This window comes from Cervus canadensis, chromosome 2, assembly GCF_019320065.1.
Source record: "Cervus canadensis isolate Bull #8, Minnesota chromosome 2, ASM1932006v1, whole genome shotgun sequence".
In the NCBI taxonomy this organism is placed as follows: domain Eukaryota; kingdom Metazoa; phylum Chordata; class Mammalia; order Artiodactyla; family Cervidae; genus Cervus; species Cervus canadensis.
Genome location: NC_057387.1, coordinates 106604496 through 106629364, shown reverse-complemented (window position 1 = coordinate 106629364; position 24869 = coordinate 106604496). Strand labels below are relative to the sequence as shown.

The following is a 24869-nucleotide window of genomic DNA, read 5'->3' as shown; positions in this document are numbered from 1 at the left end:
TCATATTTGGCTCCCAGTCCTTACTGAGACCTGCACTAAACTAAGAATCAGCGTGTGTGATGTGTCAGATCAGTTCTTCCGTGATTGTGCCCCAAACCACTGCCAGCTTGTTCCTGCCCTGCCTCCCTCCACACACTCCAGGTTTCAGCCAAGGACAGCCCTCTACATCTGGAGTCCATGACCCTGCCTCTGCACCTCTTCACATGCCCTTCACACCCAAGATGCCCTTTTCTCTCTTACTCATATAATAAGGCCCCAGGAATCCTGCATGTCCAATTCCATGACAACTCTAAGCCCACGTCATCACTGACCATGCCCTCCCTGAAATACTGTTTTTCTGTAACTTCTACTCATCGTTTAGGTCAGCGCTTGAGCATTGTCTTTCCTGGAACATCTTCCTTGATGCTCCAAGGTGACCATAACAGTTCACACTCCTCTCTCCACATACTCGTAGATTTGCATGTCAGTGTCTATTCACCTGCCTGTCTCCTCCTTTAGAGTAAGCTCAGCACGGATGTTAGTACCAGCGTTGCCCATAAACCAGGCACAGAGCAGATCCTCAACAAACATCTTTACCCGAGTGGAGAGATGAAGGAAAGAGGGGACTTGAGGGAGGGGGCGGGGGGGTTGAGGCAGGACTGATGCAGGCGGGTGGTGGAGGGTGGACACAGACCTGAGAACTGAATGGCGAAGCCCTGCTTGCTGGTGAAGAAGTCGGTGCTGAACTGAAGAACGACGGAGTTGAAGGTGCTGTGGAGGTCCTTGGGCAGGGCCGGGCCGCTGAGCTCCTTTAGCAGGACCCCGCTCTCCACCGGCCCGTCCCAGATGCGCAGGACGTCGTGGACCTCCTCTGTGTCGAACACCAGGAAGTGGAGCCTGCGTGGGGAGAAGAGGCAGGTGGTCACGCAGGGCTCAGCCCCTTCCTTCCAGTGGTTTCCGGTCACGGCAAGTCATACACCGAAGAATGACTTGCAGGAAGGAATAGGAAGTGATGTCTGGCAGTTATGCTCTCAACTTCCATCTTGACTGCTCTGCCCACTGGGGTCACTAGAAATGGGGACAAGAGTGAGGAAGGCTAGATTTTGTGCATCTTGTTTATTATTATGGAACCTCCTGTTGCCACCTCCTCAACTCTACACAGCAGTCCCCAGACCTCACTTCTGAGTCTAGTCTGGAAAGGGATGCTGAGAAGGCAAAGTTTGGGGATAAAGGATATATGGAAAAAACAAATATTCGGTCAAAATCCCAGCAAGTTGTTTGTGGATATTGACAAACTGACTTTAAAGTTTATATGGGGAGCAAAATACCTGTGAGAGCCAACACAGTATTGAAGGACAGGTCTGGAGAACTGACACTACTTGACGTCAAGACTTACTAGCAAGCTACATTAATCAAGACAGTGTGATATCAGTGATATAATAGACAAATAGATCAAAAGTCCAGAAATAGACCCATATTAATACAGTTAACTGATCCTTAACAAAGGAGCAAAGGTAATACAATGGAGCACAGAGAGCCTTTTCAACACATGGTGCTGGAACTATTGGACATCCACATGTAAAAATGAATCTACACACAGACTTTATACCCTCCACAAAAATGAACTCAAATAGATTACAGACCTAAATGTAAATGTAAAATTATAAAACTCGGAGAAGATCACATTTTCTTCACATTTCTTCACATTTCTCCTATGTGAAGAAGATTTTCACAAAGGAGAAGACTCAGATGACCTCGATTATAGTGATATAATATTAGATATAATACCAAAGACAAGATCCATGAAGAAGGCAAGTGATAAGGTAGACTTCATTAAAATTAAACATTGCTGTTCTGCAAAAGATAACAAGATGCTAAAATCCCAGGATGCTCAAGTTCTTCATACAGAATGGCCTAGTATTTGCATAGAACATCCTCTTGTGTGCTTTGAATAACTTTTCGATTACTTGCAATACTTAATACAATGTAAATGCTATGTAAATAGTTGTAAATACAATGTAAATGCCATGTAAATAGTTGCCTGTGCAGAGCAAATTCAAGTTTGCATTTTGGAACTTTCTGGATTTTTTTTTTTTTTTAGCATATTTTCCATTTGAGGTTGGTTGAATCTGTGGATCCTGAATATGTAGACATGGAGAGTCAAATGTATAAAACTTAACAGTAAGAAAACAAATAATGTGATTAAAAATGGGCTAAACCTTACCAGATACCTCACCAAAGAAGATATACTAATAAAAATGGCAAAGAAGCATACGAAAAGATGTTCCACATCATATGTCATTGAAAAAGGCAAATGAGAAAAAAAGGAAGTAAGATACCCCTACACACCTATTAGAATGTCTAGAATCCAGAATACTGACAGTACCAAAAGCTGATGAGGGTGTGGGGCAATGGGGACTCTCATCATTGCCGGTGGCAAGACAAAACGGTACAGCCTCGTGGGACGACAGTTTGGCGGTTTCTTACAAAACTAAGCATACTCTTAACCATATGATCTCTGGATTGTATTGGGTCCTGCAGTATTTACCCAAAGGAGTTGAAAATTGATTTCTACACAAAACGCTTCACCCTGTTGTTGGAACAGCTTTATTCACAACTGCCAAAACTTGGAAGCAACCAGGATGTCCTTCAGTAGGTAAATGGATAAATAAACTATGGTAACCCAGACAACAGAATATTTTTCAGCCCTAAAAAGATATGAGCTATTAATCCATGAAAAGACATAGAGGAACCTTAAATGCATGTTACTAGGTGAAAGAAGCCATTCTGAAAAGGCTACATATTGTATGATTCCAAATATAGCATACACTGAAAAAGGCAAAACTATGGAAATAGCAAAAAGATCAGTGATTGCCAGAGGCTAGGTCAGGGAGAGGGGAAGAACTGGTGAGCCAGAGGATTTTTAGAGCAGTGGAAATACTCTTATGATACTATAATAGTGGATACATATCATTACACATTTGTTCAAACCTTTGGAATAATGGGTATGAAGAGTGAACCCTAATGTCAATGATGGACTTTGGGTGATAATGATGTGTCAGTGTAGGTTCATCAATTGTAACAAATGTACCACTTTGATGGGGATACTGATAACGGGAGAAGCTGTGCATGTGTGTGGCAGAGGGTCAATGGGAAATCTCTGTACGTTCCTCTCAGTTTTTCAGTGAACCTGTGCATGCTCAGTTGCTCGGTCCTGCCTGACTCTTTGCGGCCCCATGGACTGTAGCCCACTAAGCTCTTCTGTCTATGGGATTCTCTGAGCAAGAATACTGGAGTGGGTGCCACTTCCTCCTCCATGGGATCTTCCTGACCCAGGGGTTGAACTTTCATCTCCTGTGGCTCTTGCATTGGCAGGGAGATTCTTTACCACTCAATCCACCTGGAAGCCTAAACCTGATCTAAAAATCTAAGTCTTAAAAAAAGTGTATGGTGGGGAGCAAAGGTCATAGGTAACGTTAGCATCTTTGGGAAGCTGGTCCAGATGCAGTGGGGGCAAGGGTGAGCCTACATCTTTGTGTCCCAGAGTAAAACTTGGATACCAGCCTGTCTCTCTTTCTCTCCCCTAATCAGCATTTTTTTAAAATTTTTGAATAATTTTAGACTTACAAAAAAGTTGCAAAGATAATACAGAGAATTCTTACAGACCCCTCACCACCTCTGCCATTTTTAACATCTGACATTTCCCTGTGTACATCTGTCACAACTGAGAAAGCAACATAGGTACGTTACTATGAACTCAACTCCAGACTTGATCTGGACCTCACCAGTGTTGCCACTGAGGTCCTTCTTCTGTTCCAGGATCCAATCCATTTATCAGTGTTGGTGGTCTGGCTGCTAAGCTGTGTCTGACTCTTGCGTCAGACTCTTGCGTCAGTTGTGTCTCACTCTTGTGTCTGACTTGGGCTACAGTCCTGCCAGGCTCCTCTGTCCATGGGATTTCCCAGGCAAGAATACTGGCTGCTGCTGCTGCTGCTAAGTTACTTCAGTCGTGTCCGACTCTGTGCGACCCCATAGACGGCAGCCCAACAGGCTTGCCCGTCCCTGGGATTCTCCAGGCAAGAACACTGGAGGGGGTTGTCATTTCCTTCTCCAGTTCATGAAAGTGAAAAGGGAAAGTGAAGTCGCTCAGTCATGTCTGACTCTTTGCGACCCCATGGACTGCAGCCTACCAGGCTCCTCCGTCCATGGGATTTTCCAGGCAAGAGTACTGGAGTGGGTTGCTATTTCCTTTTCCAGAGGATCTTCCCAACCCAGGGATTGAACCCGGGTCTCCTGCATTCGCTTATGGATTCTTTTTCACCGAGTCACCAGGGATTCTCTCCACTTATCACTATATCTGTTTAAAAATGTCTTTTAAAATTATAAAAATAAGACATGCTTGAGGCAGAAAAATGCCAACAATATACAGATGACCTGAATTTTAAAAAAGTCTCACATCGACTAATCTGTTCTCTAGAACTTTCCACTTGATTTTAGGTTTGCTGTACATTCTTCCAGATTTTTTTCAATGTGCACACATACATCCCCCCACCACGGGGACTATATTTTACATAGTTTATGTAACTTTCTTCACTTAATACTGTATAATAGAGAGCTACATCTACTTCATTTTTTTCCTATAGAAAGGTATATGCCTATCTTTCACTATTTCATATAATACTGCAAGGAACATACCCATCTTTATGTAGTGTTTTTCATTTATGTTAAGATTTCAGTTGAATTGTAGGAATAATTTGGGTGTGAATAGGTATATATTTAAAATTATTGATAAAACCTGATAAATTATTCTAAGTAATTGTGTCAACTTACATTACCACTGAACAGCATTCATATGACTCTTCTCTCTAAACTTCACCTTACTAACATCAGATATTACAATGTAAATATATTCTATATTAAAATACTTGCCCATCTGCTAAACTGAAATGGAATTGCACTAGAGTTTTAAATTTAGATAATTTAGTAAGGTTGCATATCTTTGCATATATTTATTGGTCATTTGTATATATTCACACCTCTTATCCATCTTAATTGAGTTATTTGTCTTTATAAATTCTGTTCACACATTATAATTTTTATTTTTTATTTTTTTTTTTTACATTATAATTTTTAAATATTTATTATCCTTATATACATATATTCCTTTTTATATATTTGCTGCTAACATTTTTTCCTAGCATCTGGTGTCCCTTTTCCTTTAAATTTTGCTTGTGGTGTCCTTTTTGGTATAGGAGTTACTCATTCTATGTAATCAAGTATGTTAATATTTTCCCTTAAGGATATTGAATGTCATGATAGGCTTGGGCAAACCCTCTTCTTCTCCCAATGATTAAAAAGCAAAACTTTAATATTTTCTCAGAACTTGTATAGTTTAACTTTTCAGGGGTTATAGGTTCATGATTTTCCCAAATGGGCTACCTACCCAAAGCAGCTTCTTCCACATTCTACCTAGATGCTCAGCTTACTTCTCTCTGAGTATTTGTTACAGTCTGACCTTAGTTTACTGATTTGTTCACCACCCCCTCCCCAACAAGAACAGGACTTTCCGAGTGTGGGGCCACGCCCCGTTCACCATGTGAGCCCCGCTGCCGGGGCTAGGTCTGACTCTGCCAGTGATGCTCACGAGCACCTGAGTGAAGAACGCCTGTGGCTGCGCAATCCGGGCTCTCTCTCTCAGTGGGTCTGAAACCTTGGCCATGGGGTCTGAGGCTAGACCCTTCTCCATGCCTGGACTCCATCCTTGGCCGGGACAGAATTCACCTTGAGATACCCAGAGCGCAGTACTCGGCTGACCTCAGTTTTCAGTCTCATATTTTGATAATTCTTACAGAGCAAGCTCCCCTTCATATTTCCCCCTGCCACATTTCTTAGCTAATTTCCCAAATTTACCCTTTCAAGTTCCTCCCAATCCCATGGATACTACACTTGAAACTGCACACATTTATTGATGGATTTGGGCAAACATATCTTTACCTTTTTTCCCCAGCCGAGAACACTGTAGATGCCTTAACTTATTTACGGCTTAGTTTATGTCTTCTGGTAAGGTTTCATGGTTTTCCTCTTTGTACTTTTCCTCTTAAATTCATTTTTTTTAGTTTTCAGCTCCACTGTGAGTGGAATTTAATTACCAGTTACGTATTTATTGTTGCATATGTGTGCGTATTTCTTGCTTTCAGTCACCAGTAAAGTTCCAGCAGGATTCAAGCTAAGTTCTTGGATTTCCTAGACAGACCCTTTTATAGGTACAAGTGGAGCTTCTTCAGTATCAGAGCTGCAGGGGTTTCTTCAATGGCCATGTTCTAGACCCCCTGGCAGGCCTTCCCTCCAAGGGCTTCTGATGAAAACAGAGGGGCTTCTCTTCGAGGTATTTCACAGGCAACAGGGCGGCAGACTGGGGCCCCACACTTGACTGAAGTGGGGAAGGAGAGCCCCAGCAAGCGAGCAAACAAGTGTCCTCCCTGCTGTACTAAGCTGCTCCTGGCTTCTCTGCTTCCTCCCTGGTCCGTGATGCACTGGGAAATCGAGGACCACCCACCGGGGCAGACCGTGGGGTGGCTTTGTGGTATCGCTGCACGTGCTCTCAGGGAAGAGAGGTGCTCATGGACCAGGCATGTCAGGGGATGGAGGAGAAGATGAGGCTAGAAGTCTGGGTGGCATGAAAGGGGAGGTTAAAGTGCCTGGGAAGAACGGAGACTCCCACACCAGACTTCCAGGGCGGTGAGGATGTCATGGGGACAGAGCTGGATTTAGAGGGACCTCAGGATTAGCTGACAGAGTTTGGGTTTAATCCTCTTCTGGTTAGAGACCGACTGAGGTCCCTGAGGGTGAATAATGGAATGAATGAGTGAGTGAATTGAAGAATCAATAAATGAAGCCTCAGGGGGGCCAGATTGATGGGACGGGTGAAAAGAGAGACTATGGAGACTAAGCAGAAATGAAAGAAAACATATTTATACAACAGCCACTGTGTACAGGGCAGTTTCAGCTGATCCCACCTAGTCCTCACGGGCATCTTTAGTTTGTAGGTAGCATCACTGTCCTCCTTGAAAATGAGAATACAGAGGTTCAGAGAAATTAAATAACTCGCTCAAGGTCAAGGGCTGGTCAGAGAGCAAGTCAGAACCACATTGTATAATTACAGTCCAGGTCAGACCTTGGCACTTCCTCTCTTGCCCCCGACAACACTACCTGCACCTTCAGAAGGAAGAGGTGGTGCCAAGAGCCAGGCCTGGCCCCGTCAGTGATCAATAGTTTACATGTGAGCCAAACATAAGGTTAAGGGGCTGATATGCAAGACCTGGAATTAAAAGTGCCAGTTCACTGCATTCAGCTTAACGGGTCCGATAATCAGACAAAGTCAAAGGCTTGGCATTGATGAGGTCAACAGAGGTGAGAGGAGGAGACCTGAGATGAAGGAGGAGCCTGAGATCCTCTGCAAGCAGAAGCCACGCTGCTTGGCAACGGAGAGGAGAGAAACTGAAGTTCCAGACCTCTCACTGCCTTTGTTTATGTAAACACCTCCTGGATGCTGGGTGCTGGAAGATAAAGGGGAAGAGGACAGACAGGGTGCCCTCTGCCACTTGTCTCTGGAAATGGGCAATCCTCCCTCACACACACAACCCCATCAGAACGGCTGATGGCACATGGAATGGAGGCAACAGCAGAGCACTGAGTTAGTGATCGGGTTAGACAGACTGGCCAGGAAGACCTCTCCAAGGAAGTGACATTTAAGGAAGAGGAAAGGCTCAAAGGGAGGCAGCCACGTGACAAGCTGGACAGGGCAAGAGGTGGGAGGATGCTTTTAGCGGATAAAGGGCAGCCTGAGCAAAGGCTCCGAAAGGGGAGCCGCTTGGAGCATCAGAGCAGCAGGAAGGCCATCAGGGCTGTCCCTGGCCCAGGAGAGGCAGGCAGAGGCCAGGTCTGCCGGGGCCTGTGGGTTAGAGAAAATGGTAGATTTTACTCAATGGATGAAGGAATGTCACGGAAGGATTTAAGCTGAGGCCTTCCAAGGTCCCATTCTCATTTGAAGATCACTCCTGTGGCCAAATAACAGCCTGGTAAGGGCAACATCAGATGCAGGGAAATGAGCTCAGCGACTACTCCGGGTGCTGGTGACCTCCTTCATGATACATCCTTGAAGCCAGTCAGGGCTTTGCCAAGCCAACCGCGTGTATTAAGACTCTTATTGAAGACATTTTTCATCCCACAGAAACCAAGTTTAATAAAATGCTAATTAGAGGTTGTCATTGGTAAGGGTACTTCTGGACCCAAGCAGACATTTGGGTTTGCCTAAGCAGCCCCCCTGCAGGTGACCATCCGGTCTCCTTCTGGCTTCTTCCATATTGAAAGTTGTCTGGGGATCCCACGCCACCAAGCTGTGGGAAGATGATCTTTCATCTTGACGCCTTGCGCATTTTGTGCACTTGTTTCTTTGGGCCTCAGACACAACACCCGGCACGGAAGAGGGAGGGGTGTGCACATCACGCTCTGGGCCGAGAGCTGCCGAAACGTGGAAGGCTGTGTCTTTGCCCTGGAAGCTGCCCCTGTTTATTGAAAGAGATGCACACAACATAATAATACATGCAGGAACTGCTAAGCGCGTGTGATAAATAAAGTGCCATCGAAATAACCGGAGGAAGAAGAGAACTGATCCCGTGCTGGAAATCTATGTGCCAAGTACTTTGTGCCTATTGTCTGACATGCTCATGACAAGCCTGTACACTGGAGCCTCTTTTTGGCTGTCTTGCTGAGGAGGGAACTAGAGTCCCTAGGGGTTAACTGGGATGACTTGCTGGGGGCCAGGGGTGCATCGGAGAGCTCATAGGGTCAGAGGTGGTATTCAAACCACGTCTGTCTGGCACCAAAGGCCTTTCATTGTCTTCTCCTAATTGAGAGAGGCAAGGAAAACTTCAAGGAGGAGATGTCTTTGAAGCGGTTTTGGAGAAAGAAAAGCAAAGCACAAGGAGAGTGAGACAGGAAGATGATTGGGAGAGAGAGAGAAGGGTGTTACAGAGGCAGACACAGACAAGCTAGTAATTGGTCTTACTGCACCCAGACTCTTTCCCTCCCTTTCAGTCCACCTTTTCCACCAGGGCCAGCTGATTTTTCTGAACTGCGTATCTGACCAGTCATTCACCTTTGCCTATAGAATATAGACAGGTTTCCTAGGGGATAACTGCCTCCTCCTCTTCCTCTCAGTCTTCATGCATTTCTTTTCCTCCTCTGGCTCTGGGGACTTCCCTCTGCCCAGATGTTTCCAACATCTGCATGTGCCCTCACACCACCTGCAGTGGCTTGCATGGTCTCCCACCAAAAGACCTGTTCAAGTCCTAACCCCCCGTTCCTGTGAATATAACCTTATTGGGAAATAGGGTCTTTGTAAATGTCATCAAGTTAAGATCTGGAGTAGCATGGGTCCTGAGTCCAGTGCCTGACGCCTTTCTAAGAGAAAGGAGAGGGAGATTTGGAAACAAAGGCATCGAGGAGATGGAGGGATGAACACCATGTGAAGATGGAGGCAGAGACCGGAGAGATGCGTCCACATGCCAAGGAAGGCCAAGGATTGCTGGCAGCTGACTACCAGGACCTGGGAAATGACACAGATCCTTCTCTAGAGCTATCAGATGCAGTGTGACCTGATGCACTCCTTGGTTTTGGACTTCTAGGCTCTAGAAGTGTGAGAAAATAAATCTCTGTTGTCATTTAGTTTGTTACAGCAGCCCTCGTAAACGAATACACCATCTGACTAACACGTCTTAGTAGATATCCCACCTCCAGTTCAGGAGCTTTTCCATTGGCTTCTCCATATCCTCCAGTCTGGTGAGATGCTCCTCTACATGCTCCTGAGTATCAGAGTCAGCCTGTTTTACTCACCTGTCTTACTGAGTTCCTTAACTGTTGTGTTGTGTCTCCTTCACGTCTGTACCCTTAGTACCCAGGACCAAGCCTAATCTACACTAAGCTTCTGGTTTGGTTGAACTGATGAATGAATGGCTCATCAGCATTCAGGGACACCCACAGTCCAGCCAAACTCACCCACAGTCCTTGCTGTGTGTATCATTTGATGAGGGGCAGCTTAAATCCTATATGCTAAGGAAGATACTTCCTATTTCACTACAGGTTTTACCGCCCATATCCAGCCCCTGGATCCAGCCCCATCTCACAACTATGTCTTTGGCATCCTATCACCACCAAAGAGTCAGGACCAAACTGCATAGATCCTGGGCCAGAGCTGACTTTGCTTAAAACCAGGAGACACATGGATACTGCGGCCATGGCCTCACACTCTCCAAGTACAGCTCTACAGGTCTTCTGACCAATATTCACACATCCAGTCAACGGATAGCAGGTACTGGGTACGGATACATGCCAGGCACTGGTGATACAGACAAGAACTTGGCTTGTTTCTGCCCCTAAGTGTGGTACGATAAATACTATGGTACAGATAGGCAAAGAGAAGGCCGCTACCTCAGGCCGAGGGGTGAGGCAAGGCTCCTGGAGGAGGGAACAACTAGGCTGAACAGGACGTGTCCAGATGAAGGGGCTGTCAAGGACTGTGACCAGGAGGGGATGGTCAGGCAGAGAGGAGAGGCTGCTCAAGGACATGGACGGGGAGATGGGCACACCCAGGATACCACAGGTTCTTTAGGAAGATGAGAACATGAGTGCAGGTGGGTGAGACCTGAAGCTCTGGGTTAGGACAAGCCCACCCAATGAGCAGGCAGTGTGAGTCACACACCGGGAAGGGAGTTCTGGAGGCGCAGTGCATTAAGGATGAACAGAGGAAGAGAAACCCATGAAGGTGACTAAGAATGAGGAGTGGAGGAGGCAGAAGGTAAACCAGAAAAAGGTGCATCCCGGGGAGCCAGGAGAGGAGACAGTCTCAGGGCAGGACAATGCTATCCCAGCCGCGAAAGAAGGCAAGGCGGGCATGGCCCTTGGGGTCCTGGAGAGAGGAGTTTCCACGGTGCTGGGTAGGGCTGGGGGTAGGGAGCTGGGAGCCCTGTTGCCCCAGAGGAAGGCCTTTGGGTTGGTCTCAGTGTTCTAAGTCTGCCTGGCATGCAGCCTGGGCCTTCCTGATAGGCGACACCAGCTTAGCTCACCAACCCCGTGGGTCTCTTTCCCATTCCCCTGGGAGCTGCCTGGAAACTCTGCTTGCTCTCTCTCTGGGGCTCGATCTGCATTTCCGATTGACTGACACTCTCTTTATAACTCCAGGGTGCCAGGACTGCAGGACCAAGCCTGTTCTGGGGTTTCTTTCTACAGAGTCCCACTTTCCACCACAGTGTCCTGACAGCAGGTCCCCAGGTGAGGGTGTCCCCACCTGACCCTCACTCCCTTAGCTCTGCCCACCAGTCTCCCACTAAGACTCTCCCTGGGCTTTGTAGGTAAGGTTCATGACACTCAGCTTCAACCACTGCCAGAACTTTCATCTCAGAAGCTAGGAGAGCATCGAAATGTCATTGTAGGAGGCTACACTCCTCAGATGCTGTCTGCAGGCAAACTCGTGTCTGGTCTTCAGCTCTCAGTTTCTGAAGGAAACTTGAAGCAGTGGGCGTTTCTTGGGTACTTCCCACCTCCATCATTTGTATCCATCACATATTAGAAAGATGCATAAACTAGAAAAGACTAAAAAAAAAATCATAGCATCTTTATGTTGATTTCACTTGCCTTCCGACTAGCCCCAGAATACAAAAAGGGTTACGGGTGCTTTCAAGTCATCACCACTGCGTGAACACAGTGGATGCTGCACCAAGAACAGTCGTAACAACGGATCATCAGGGGAAAACAACATGAGAAAGAACAGCTGCTGCAGGGGGGAAGGGGGTCAGAAATCACTCCTGCCCCCAAATGAGAATGCAGCTTGAATTATCCTCAGTGACATTGGAAATTACAATAAGAAAATAATACTTGTTTTATAAAATGCCCCCCTCTGAGCTACGGCACTGCAAACCAACAATTAAACCATGATGATAATAGCAGACAATAATAATTAAAGCATTGTGCCATCCAAAGAGCAAAAACTGAGAAGACGGACCAAAGCCCAAAGCATGCATTGGTGTCTAGAGCAAAATTAGAGGCCCTCCTTTCCTGCTGCCAGCTGGTCTTCAGCAGACACAAAGATTCTTCTTTTGTTATTTTCCTAAGTGAAAGAACGGGGTTTAGGTCACTGAAGAAGCTGCCGTGACTGGTGTTCTGGGAGGTCAGGGCTGTGCACAAACGCCGCACTTAAGCTACTGCCTTGGGTTTCACTCTTCCTTGCCAAGTAACCTTGAACCACTTGTTCTCTCGTCATCCTCACCCTGTACGTGAAGGCTCCGTGACTGCCCATCATTAGCCAGAACCTGCCCTGGAGGCATCAGGGATTCTTTGAGGGCTGGAGTGTCTTTGTCCTTCTTGGAAGAAATGTTTTCCATGACACGAAGCTCTGCTTTCTAAAGAGGCTCTAACAAAGCAGCTATGGAGTCAAAGACTTGGGTTCAGACATTTACTGCTAGTACTTGAGAATTAATTGAGTGGCCTGGCAAAGCCTCAGTTTCCTCCTCTGTAAAATGGCAGCATCATTATCATAAAGTACCTAGCATTGTCTGATACATAGCATAAAATCAAACAATGGTAAAATCACCTGAAACAAACTCCAGTTTAGTTCTATTTACTTAATTGACTCCACTAAGAGAGATGCATTAAAGTCTTCTATGAATGTCAATTTCTTCCTGTTTTCCTGACAGATATTGCTTTACGTTTTCTTGTTAGGTTTAAGTGAAAGTGTTAGTCGCTCAGTCGTGTCCGACTCTTTGCGACCCCATGGACTGTAGCCCACCAGGCTCCTCTGTCTGTGGGGTTTTCCAGGCAAGAATACTGGAGTGGGTTGCCATTTCCTTCTCCATCTTGTTAGGTTATTTGGTGCATAAAGATCTGCTACTGTTGGCATACTTGTGGACTAAGCATTTGATCACATATTATTCTGTCTATATGTGTGTGTGTGTGTGTTTGTGCGTCTCCTGCATTAGCAGACAGATACTTTACCACTGAGCTACTAGGAAAGCCCCATATGTAGGCAGCACCTGTCTGGGTTCCCCGTGTTATATAGCAACTTCTTTATTTATGTGTGTTTTCAGGCTAGTCCTTTGCCTCAAATTTTACGTATTTTATTTTTCTTCTGTTTAGCAGCATCTTTCTCCTTTACCTAACCTGAGAATCTTTTTCTTTCAACATGGAAGTTTAACCTGTGGGACCAGCTCATGGCTCCTTACAGCTCCCTCCCTGCCCACAGGCTGGTCAGCAAACGCTCCACACGTAACTGTAGAGGCTTCCTTTTCCTGGCTACCCTCTCCTCGGGGCCGGCCTCTGGGATGCCCACACATCAGTTCGCCCACTCCTTTTGCAGACTCTTAGCTCAGCATTTCAACCTTACACCCTGCTCTCCCACCTGACCTTGCTTCTTGGTTGGTCCTTCACTCGTTTCCCACTGTCTCCTCCCATTCCTGAGCTCCTGAAGCCTTGGCCTCTCCAGGGACCACCTCTTCTCTTCCCATCTCTCCTACCTCACACCGTGCAGTGGTCAGACAAAAGGGAATTTAGACTCATTATCAGAACCGATATGCTTGTTCTTCAAGCAGTGATGATGTTATGTGTCCATTGACTCTTGTTTCTTCTTCCTCCTGGGCACAACCTCTCTTATAATTAGGTGAGCTGGGAAACGTGTTCTGGTTAGTGGGATATGGAGGAAGAGCTGACTCGTAAACAAATTTGTTCCACTCCCTAATGCCTTCTCTTCCCCTGCTCTGTTGGCCAGATTTAGGGTGCACTGGAGGATGGTGAAGGCAATGGCACCCCACTCCAGTACTCTCTCCTGGAAAATCCCATGGACGGAGGAACCTGGTAGGCTGCAATCTATGGGGTTGCTATGGGGTTCCTTCTCCGATGCATGAAAGGAAAAGTGAAAGTGAAGTCGCTCAGTCGTGTCCGACTCTTTGCGACCCTGTGGACTGTAGCCCAACAGGCTCCTCTGTCCATGGGACTCTCCAGGCAAGAATACTGGAGTGGGTTGCCATGCCTTTCTCCAGGGGATCTTCCCAACCCAGGGATCGAACCCAGGTCTCCTGCATTGCATGCAGACGCTTTAACCTCTGAACTATCCCTACACTGGCATTCTTTCTAATTATCAAATTGAAGAAAAATAATATAACATTTCACTCTCCTTTATGTAAGACAAAAAAGCTAAAAAGACTACTTTCCTCTCTGACTTCCTCCAACTATCAAACCACTAATAATACAAGCAGGGACTAGAGACTCAAATTAAATATCGTCTTTCATGGTCTTCAATTCTTAGTATAGTTTTTCCCTACACATCTCTGTAGGCCAAAAATTACATCTGCTTTAGTTTCTCCTGTGGCTGCTGCAACAAAGTACCATAAATGTGGTGACTTAATGAGAATTTGTTCTTTCACAGTTCTGGAAGCCAGAGGTCTGAAATCAGTACCTCTATGCTGAAATCAGGGCTTCTCAGGTAGCGACAGTGGTAAAGAACCCACTTGCCAATGCAGGAGATATGGAACACAGGTTCAGTTTCTGCGTTGGGAAGAGCCCTGGAGGAGGGTATGGCAACCCACCCCAGTATTCTTGCCTGGAGAATCCCCATGGACAGAGCAGCCTGGAGGGCTACAGTCCATGGGGTCATGATGAAGCGACTTAGCACACAAGCAAGCCTGCTAAGATCAAGGTGTCAGCAGGGCTGCACTCCCTCCAGTCTCTGGGGGAGAATCTGTTCTTTGCTTTTTTCAATTTCTGGTGGCTGTCAGCATTCCTTGGCTTAAGGCTGCATCATTCCAATCTCTGTGTCTGTCTGTATTCACATCACCTTTTCCTCTGTGCATATAAAAATCTCCTCTGCTCCCTTCTTATAAGGATATATATGATTGCATCCAGGGCCCATCAAGATAACTCACGATAATCTCCTCATCTCAAAACCCTTGATTTAACTACATCTTGCACAGATCCTTTTTCCCAACGAGGTAACGTTTATAGGCTCCAGGATTTAGGACCTGTTAACTTTGGTCATGTGCTGCCTTGTCTTTATAAGTTCTTTCAACAACTAGGGTGGGCAATTTTCTGTTGCTCTTGGGCATATTATATCCCAGTTGAATCAGTAATTCTTCAAAGGCTTTGGCCTTTGATGTTACAGAGAAGAAACTTCTAGAGGGCTGGAATAGTTTTGACTGTTTGTTGTAAATGGCTGCTTATAGGATGAGGGCTGATTGCGTGCATACCTGTGTGGCTGTGTTTTGTCAAATGCTTGTAGTCTTTTTTTTTTTTAAATGGAACTGTTTCATTTTTCATCAAGTTGTATCTTACTTATTTTGCTTGGAACTCAGTGAGTCCTTACGATTCACCAAGGATAAGAGCAGTTTGCTATCATGTTGTGTTTTATTGCACCTTTTTGTTAATAGCTCCATTTGTTAATTATTCTTCATTTATGCTTCCTGGACTGGAGCTCTGTCTTCCACATTCAGCAACTTCTCTTTCATTACTTCCCCACCTTCACCCATTTTCTCTGCAGTTTCAGGGAGATTCTCCAGCTTGTCTCCTATTTCAATGCCTCTATTTCTTATAAGACGAATACTGTGATTACAAATTTTAATTTTTATTGTGTACTTAGTTTCTTTTCATTCTTCACTTGTCCCTGTCACTGTCTTTCCAGCTCAGGAGCTTTCCTCCTCCATTTCACAATCCATTTTCTGCTACTTCTCTTCCCTATTTCTGATGCTTAAACAAGAATATTATCTAGGACTTTCTTGGTGGCTCAGCGGTAAAGAATCCACCTGCCAATTCAGAAGATGTGGGTTCAATCCTTAATTGGGGAAGATCCCACATGCCATGGAGCAGCTAAGCCCATGCCCCACAACAGTTGAGACTGTGCTTTAGAGCCTGGGAGCCACGACTACTGAGCCCATGTGCCTAGAGCCTGCGCTCTGCAGTAAGAGAAGCCACTGCAAGGAGAAGCCCACGCACTGAAACTAGAAGGAAGCCCCTGCTTGCTACAATTACAGAGAAGTGTACACAGCAATGAAGACTCAGCACACCACCCCCCCACCCCCGCCCAAATAGAGTATTATCTATATACCTGTTTAAAATTTCTTCTGCCTACTACGGTAAAATCTTTTCAGAGGAAAATGGTTCTCTTTTTAAAAAGAATGGTATGTGTTAAGTGGTATCACAAGTTTTTAATTCAATTTAACTTGTGCTTGTTTATTTTTTTTGAAAGGGAGAGATTTACACTGGTCCAATGTGGCACACCAACAAGGTTTGCATTTCTTTGGTTGAACTGTTTATTCTCTTCCTAAGAGAGGCTGGAATTCATTTCTGGGCTTGTAAACTGGCAGTTAAATTGATGTATTCTGGCCAATTCAACTATTCAGTGAAGCTCAGCTGGATTATCATCTTTGGATAATTTGAAGTAGTTTGTGTTTCTTTTTCCAGAGGTAACATGTGAGAAGCTAAATTGCCAGAGAGCACCACCATTCTGAAAGCTACATTTATACCTACCAGGTTACCTACATCCTCTCCTTCAAACACTATTGAGCTCCTTTTGATTATTCCCCCGTTTGCTGAAACCGTAAATCTGACAAAGCAATCCCCCATCGTGTTTGTGCTCATCTGTCCAGTTCCTTCAGGAGGTCAGTTCTTGCAGTGTGAGTACATGGACGCTCTCTGTTTAAGGTCTGACTTACTGTCACCACATGAAAATAAACCTTCTGGAAGCTGCTAAACCTGCAGCCACGATTCCTGGCAAGAGCTGTGAACAGAAGCTTAACTTCTCGTGCCTCTGCCTCCTCGGGGCCAGCTGCCCGCTTGTTGGGTAAAGGGAAGCCATGCTGACCACAGTGGGGGACTGCTGCTCTCTGATTGATACGAAACTGCAGCGGGGGCATCTGGGCTTCAGGCACAGCCAGATGATTCGTCTAGGCCAGCATCCTCCCAGGGAGACAAGCTCCACTGGGCAGCAGTTCTGGGTAATCAAAATCATGGCCCCCTCTCTCAGCAATCCTACTGCTTCATAACCAACAGCCAAGAACAGAGTTTCTGGGTTGCCCTGGCATTAATCATTAAGAAGCACATCCATAGTTAAAAATCAACAAACTAGCACTATTAGCCAAATATGAACTTTATTACTAAATGGGCATTAAGAACAGAAATCAGAGCTTCCAGGAACAAGGAGTTCCTCCATCCTCCAAGTGCCCCAGATCTCTTTATGGAAAGCATACCAGCAAAGGACTGTGTCTTATCCCTGCCTGCCTTCCCTTCTTAAAGCCAGCCACACAGAGCTCTCAGCCTCAATCGAATCTATACTCAGTTCTTCTGAGTGTAACCAGGACCCCTCAGATAATTATACTCGATTCCTCCTTGGTTCTCCAGCTAATGTATCCTCTGCATTGCTGCCACTGAACCTGCTGAAGTGGAGAGACTATCATGACCACCAGACAATGAGCTCTTTCAGAAGCAGCTGTGTACACCCACCCCTTCCTCTCTTTTACGTGCCTGGAAGCTCTTTACCTCCACGCTGCAAGGTGAACTACTACTGTTCTGTAACGTGTGGCTCGAATAGCACCTCCTCTCTGTAACACCTTGCCCCAAGCTGCCACCTGGAATTATGAACTGACCTTGTAAAGGCTTTCTATTGTGTTTGTACATACTTCTACTACAACACTTATTTCATTATACAAGAATCTCAGTAGGCACTATAGGTAGGCTTACATGTATTCCATTTCCAAACCTCTCATCTGTCTTTACCATTAAAACTGTAAAAGCAAAATGAAATAGATTTTTCACTTGCCCTCAGCCAGGCACGGGAAGTTCAGACTAATGGAATGTAGGAAGGCACCTGTAGGTGGCGCAGAGGTCAAGAATCCGCCTGCCGATGCAGGGGACACAACAGAGGAGGGTTCGATTCCTGGGTCAGGAAAATCCCCTGGGGTAGGAAATGGCAACCCACTACAGTATTCTTGCCTGAAAAATTCCATGAACAGAGGAGCCTCGTGGGCTACATACAGTCCAGTGGGTAGCAGAGTCAGACACGACTGAGCACGCATGCGCGCGCCCACGCACACAGAAGAAAGTTCGCTCTCTTTCCTCTTCCCTCTCCCTTTAGACTGGAGTGCAGACACAATAGCATCATCAATGGACATGAAGCTGAGCAAACTCTGGGAGATAGTGAAGGACAGGGAAGCCTGGCGGGCTGTAGTCCATGGGGTCGCAAAAAGTCGGATACGACTGAAGGACTGAACAGCAGCAGCAGACGCAATGCCTGGAGCTGCAGCGGCTGCCTAGGTCACTATGAGAATGATCGCCTGTGGATGCAAGGGCAAGAAGAAAAGCAATGGCATCCTAAGCAACTGCACTAGGTCTGGACGGGACCATCAGATGCTTTATCCAGGAGAAAAGTGAACCCCCATCTGCTGAAGCCAGCTTTAGTCCCTTTTTCTATTTCCATTCCTAACAGAGAAATTTTCTATCGGTAAGATCGAGACCTTCAAGGGAAAAGACTGTTTCTTATTTATATTTATACCCTCAGCACCTGGCAGGATGCCCAGCACTGAGTAAATGTTCCAAGTTTCTAAATGAACTGAATGTTGTTACTGTCTTCAAAATATTCCAGTGGCTCCTCATTATACTGAGAAAGCCATTCAGAGTTCTCCTCTTGGCATTCAGGGTCCTGCAGAGAGCCCTCTTTGCCCACACAACTTTATCTCCCCACATCCATCTGCATCAATCGAGTGCTCATTCCCTATACCTTTCCCTAGGGTGATGCCTTCACTTCCCTTCCCCTCAATTGGAATATTTGCCTCTCCATGTCCGGCAAGCTCCGCTTGTCTTTCTTTTCTCCATTACTGATCTTGACTTGCACCTTGCTGTTAATTACAGCACCTGCCTTGTCTTGGAGGTACCTGTTTATTTGCCTGATTTCCCGCTAGAATGTGAGCCCCCGGCAGACAAGGACTGGCTGTTGTCTGGTCTTTGTTTTTCCCACTGCATGGCCTCACACAGTCTGTGGCACAGAGAAGATACTTAACGTCCTGGTGTGCTAAATGGAACTAATCCAGGGTCAGAATGGTAGACTAGGGCCAGACAGAATGGGCTTGAAACCTGTATCACTGGGTCACTGTGAGACAGTCGTCACTCCTGGGCCTCGGTGATCCCACCTATAAAACAGGGACAATCATAACTGATCCAGAACCTGGTATGGTGTTGATACTGGAGACATGTTAAATAGAGGGGAGGATCAGGAGCAAAAAGCTTTGCCTCCCTCTCCAGTTGTCATCTGAGCTGGTCCACCGACTATAAAAAGGAAAACTGGAACCCAACATTGCAATGTGAGAAGAGGTCCCACCCACCTGGGCTGAAATTTCCACGTTCTAGGTACTGAAGGTCACAGCTCACAGGGCTTCTCTCCTGCTGTTAGCTGCCAGGCCTGGACAGAGTTCATCAGCCAGCCTATCCCGTTCTTGGCTCTCAGGGAGAAACACTTTGTCAAATGCCTCCCCCAACCCTTTCCTGTGTTTAAGAGCAGGGTATGACTACCAGCCCACTCTTGTGCACATCCAGGAAGGGCCCACTTTCCTGCTTGGGTCAGCCTGACCATGAATCCCTGTGGCCACCTACAGGGTGTAGTTCCTCCTGGGCACTCCCGGAAAGGGACTCTCTTGGCTCAGCTTGCTGGGGTAAGGCGACCACAGATTCCTCCGGTCACCTCCAGCGCTTGGTCGAGGCAGGGGCAGGGTGAGGAGAGGCACCTGCAGGCCTCTGTCTGAGCCCCACGGACAGTCTCATGGGCTGGCCGCATCCCCTCCCAGCTGGCACACCCAAGGGAAAACCTGCGTGACACCCACTCCCATCAATAGCACGGCACCTGCCATCTGCGACTCTCGGGGTTGACCTACCACCTGTTGTGCTCTGGGAGGCCACCTGGGTCAAAAGAACCACCACCTACCAGCCTATGGAGGGGATTCTCCACATTTGGGAGTTTCGTCCCAGACACTATTCTAAGTGTTCAGATACATTAGCTCACTTCATTCCCAGAGGAGCCTTAGGTGGTAGGTGCTATTTTAATTGCTGAGTTACAGATAAGAGAACTGAGGCGCAGGGTGCCTACTTGAAGAACTTCACAAGCTACAGCTCGAGTAAAGAGTGGTAGGTAGTGTGGTGGCCGAGTCTGGCTTTCCGCTGCCACTTGATAGGGAATGCAAGATGACTGGGAGGACAACTGGGACATAAAGATAATCAGCTCTTCCAAGGAACGCAGCTGAGTGATCAGCCCAGATGGCCCAACTGCAGAATGCAGTTGATGAAGGAAAAACAGGAGCCATTGTAAAACAAAACATAAATAATGTTCTCAGAGAGATGCAAGATGACAATACACTGATAAAAACAAAAGTGGGCTGTCAAGAGCAATCTGAAAACAGAAAGTGCAGTTTTCTTGAAATAAAGATGGAAACAAAAACAAGATTTCCAAAATAAAGAGGCAGGAATAACAGAATAAATACTGTTGAAAACAGAATTAATGGAAACACAAGATCACTGGCAGAATGAAAATGGGATATAGATCTATCAAATCGCTAGAGGAGAAACAGAGCCAATTAAATCAAATCAGCTAACAATAGGAAGAGTTAAAAACAAAAGAAAACAATAAAAAAAGCATTGTATATTTTGTTTGAAAGAAAGCATAATACATAGGATGTAAGAGAAATGTATACAATCCTTTCTTTTAAAGGGTTTCTTTCTTTTCCCTTTCTTCAAATATACACAGAACACAAATAAGAAAAAAAATTCAAAAAGTAACAAGGGCACAATGTAGTAAAAGGGGAACTGATTTACAAAATCATACAAAATGTGTAACTTAATAACTTTGAAACATTCTTACATACTCAGGTTAAAAAGAAACCTAAACTAAAATTATAGACTAGACACAAACCCAGATGAATAGTCTATATGAAAAAAAACTTGCTCAAAGAAAAATATACAAAGAACTTGAAGCAGCAGAAACAATTAAGTACCATTTTGTCCATCAAACAGGTAAACACTGTCAGGAGAGACAACATCAAGTGATGCAGAGCGGGGAAGCAGGCTTCTGGTAGATGTATACATTACTGTAATAGCTAGAGGGAAATTTGAGGTCATGCATAAACATTTGCCTTCTGAGAATCTATCCTAAGGAACTAATTGGACAACTGTTCAAAGATTCATATGTAAGGGTGTTTACTGGAGTGAAAAAGTGAAAATATCCACTTTATCAATAGGAAAGTAGTTAAATAAATTATGGTTGTACAGACAATGGAATTCCCTGTAACCATCAACCAGGATGGGGTTGATTTCTACATATTGACATAATAAGATGATGATATGTGGGTAAATGGTAAAACAAAAAGCAAGCTACTGAGCTACTCGAAGAGGTGATCTTGTTTTAGCAAGCACGATTATTGCCTTTGCTTTCTGTATACACCAGCATACAAAGTGCCTAAAAGAGGAAGTCAAACAAGTGGATCTCAGTGGCTCTCTTATGAAGGGTGTGCAGAGAACGGAGTACGATGATGGGGACTTCTGATTCTTACTCTATAAACTTCTTTATAATTTTTAAAAATGAGTATTTTGGGACTTCCTTGGCTGTCCAGTGCTTAAGACTTTGCCTTCCAACACAGGGGGTTCAGGTTCAACCCCTGGTTGTTGAGCTAAGATCCCACAAGACTCATGGCCAGAAAACCAAAACATAAAACAGAGAGAATATTGTAACAAACTCAATAAAGACTTTACAGAATGGCCCACATTAAAAAAATCTTAAAAAATAAAGTATCTCTTTTTTATATGTAAAAATTCTATAAAGATATTTTCACTTAAAAAATAATAATGAAGCCTTGGGACTTCCCTGGTGGTCCAGTGGTTAGAAACTCACCTTCCAGGGCAGCGGGCGGCATCCAATCCCCGGTTGAACTAAGATTCCACAAACCACAACTAAGCCAGTGAACCTCAGCTGCTAAGCCTGCGCACTCCAAAGCCCATGCAGCAAGAACAAGAGACGCCCACGTGCCACAGTGAACACCCAGCACAGATCCCCTAAAAGATAATAATGATGAGGACGTCTTCCTCTGAATAAGGGCACAGACGCCAAAGGGGCTGCCTGTGTCCGTCTAAAGGTGGTCTGGCTATGAATTCCCTTAACTTGGCTGCTGGTGGTTCCAGGGAGGGGTGGCGGGGTGTGGGGTCAGTGAAGGAGAGAGGGGGTGAGGGACTGAGACCGGCGTGGGTTCAGGTGTGGAGGACGGTGCAGAAGCCTGGCTGGGATGGCAGGCTGGGCGGAGGGACCGCAGGAGGAAGGGGACTGCTCCGTCCCCAGCTTTCAGCCGCTCTCAGAGCAGCTGGGAAGCCCTTCTCTTCTCTTCTCCTTTGAGGCTGTGAAGCACCAAGGAGCCTTTCCAATGGGGACTGAGGTCACGTTCATCCTTTCCCTGCCATTCCCTACCTCAGTGTCCTGACACACCCCCCCAGCAGGCCCCCTCTAGAGTTCCTGCTGTCTCTGGAGAGATTATTTCCTGTTTATCTGGATTCTCTCTTTCTGAGAGCTAGTAAAGGATCCTCTGGTCTTCCCCTCAGCCCAGCCCATGCCCGCCATTCCTCTGAGTGACAACAGTTGTCACGTCTGCCCAGAAAGCCCATCACTGATTTCTGGAGCTCTCCCTGCCAGACACTCCGTGATCTCTCCGCTGTCCTTTCAGCCTCCTCCTAAACCGTAATACCTGGAAACCAGCACTGCATGTCCTGGGGAGGCTCAGGTTACGGTATCATGGAGGAGATGCACGGCCCAGTACTTAAGAAGTATCAGGATGTCTACAACTATCTTCGTGTGATTCAGCAAAAGCAAAAACGAGGACGGAAAGGAAAGAAAAAAGAGCAAATATGGTGGAATATTCACAGCAGCTGAGTCCAGGTGACAGGGTTGGAGGTGCTCAGCATACTGTTCTTTTGACTTTTCTATTTTACATATTGTATGCTACACAACAAAAAATGAGGGAGCAGAAGAAACCTCAATTTCCATATTTCTTGAGAAGAGTGAGACTGGCTGGTGCAACTCCTTAATGAAAGTTCCCTGAACTTGTCCCTTCTTCTCCATCCCATCGCCACTGGCGGGGTTCAAGACTCCTTGCCCCAGTGACACTCTGGAGAGAGCCAGCCTCCTCCTCACTGGGCTCCCAGCCCCTGTCTGTCCCCTCTTCCACAAGCTGCCAGAATGAGACCACGGATCACAGCACCCATGGACCTCCACCAGCTGCATCCCCCTCCACAGCCCACACCTCAACCCAAGTCCTGGGTGATGCTCTGGCCATGTGGACCCGTGCCCAGCTCCTTGAGTCTGCCCACCGTCTGGTCACCTCTCCTGCCTAGTAGGCCCTCTGTCCTGCCAACCTTCCTCCTTGGCTACTGGACCCCCTCCTCCCCACCCGAAATGACTTACTGCAGTGTCACCACGTCCAGAGCGGGACCATTTCCAGGCTCTGGCCTCTCGTTCTGCGTTCAATCCCTGCCCCCTCCTTCCACCACCTCTCACCATGTACACGCGCATCTCCTCTTTGGGACTCCAGTACGCAATTCCTATTAGGCACGGATGTGGAAAGGATGCTATATTTTGAGAGAATATGTACAAAGTGCCAGACAGCATGCTGGACTTTTGTAACTATTCCCTCCACAGTCCTAAAGCACAAGCATTTTTGTCGCCATTTTACAGATGTGAGAACTCAGATTGAGAAAGGGAAGCGATGTGGGGTGATACTGCAGTAGCAAGCAGACTCTTACTACCATCATAGAACCATGGTTAAATATTCACTATGTTCCGAGCCCTGGGCTGAGTACATGGCCTACAATGGCTAATTTAGGTTTTTTATCCCGAGAAGCCAGTATTATAGCCCATATACCCCAGAAGGAAAGCAGAAGAGACTTACCCAAAGTCCTACAAACGGTAAAGGGCAGCGTGGGATTCAAGCCTGTGCCCTCAGCTACTGAGTGGTCACAGTGTCACCTCCGCCAGTGCCCCGTGTGAACTTGGATTGCAGCCCTGTGACGCTGAGGCTGGCCTTTTCAGGTTTTCCATGGGCCCTGGCCTGAGCCTGGGGTCACAGCGACGACTGTTGATCACCAGGGCCTTCAGGTGAGGTGGGCAGGGCTGGCCACTGGCTGGTGGACTGGTGAGGATGCTGGTGACGAATACCCTGAATGGCTGGCAGTGGTCAGTTTGCCGGCCCTGACACTTACCCAATGGTGCAGCCGGCATCAGCCTCGATGGTCCAGATGCAGTTGAGGTTGTGCTCGTAGGGAGCTGGATACCCAGGGGACAGCACCTGCCCCGACACCTCTCCTCTCACTGTCCCTCCACACTCAGCTGAAAGAAATCCCAGAAGAGTGAGTTTCAGGGGGTGACCTGCGTGCACAGAGGCGCCCCCCCTGGCTCCTCCTGCCTGTGTGCAGGGTCCCTCTTGTTCAGCCCAGGTGGCTGAGTGCAGCATAGAGGAAGGGCCCTGGATGAGACTTGTATCTGGGATCTACAAAAGCCCCTACAAGTCAACAATAAAGAGAACAAACAGCTTGGTTAAAGAATGGGCAAAGCCTTTGAACAGACGTTTCTGCACAGAAAGTATACAAATGGCCTCTGAGCACATGAGAAGATGTGTAACATCACAGTCAATGGGGAAATGCAAATCAGAACCACAATGAGGCCCCACCTCACAGTCTCTAGGATGGCCGTAATCAAAAAGACAGACTGACTAATGTGTAGGTGAGGATGTGGAGAAACTGGAACCCTCAGCTTCCAGTTTCTAGCTGGTGGGAGC

At 46.4% G+C, this 24869-nt stretch overlaps 1 protein-coding gene across 2 annotated transcripts in view; it reads right to left on the bottom strand.

Annotated features, from left to right (window-relative positions):
• The window catches only part of CSMD2 (CUB and Sushi multiple domains 2), a 679919-nt gene that overhangs the window by 155003 nt on the left and 500047 nt on the right, over window positions 1–24869 (bottom strand). For both annotated transcript variants that reach the window (XM_043461986.1, XM_043461987.1), the window contains exons 25-26: window positions 24295–24421; window positions 674–876 (exon numbers count right to left, since the gene is read on the bottom strand). In XM_043461986.1, coding sequence (XP_043317921.1) covers window positions 674–876; window positions 24295–24421 — 330 coding nt within the window. The remainder of the gene's footprint in view (window positions 1–673; window positions 877–24294; window positions 24422–24869) is intronic.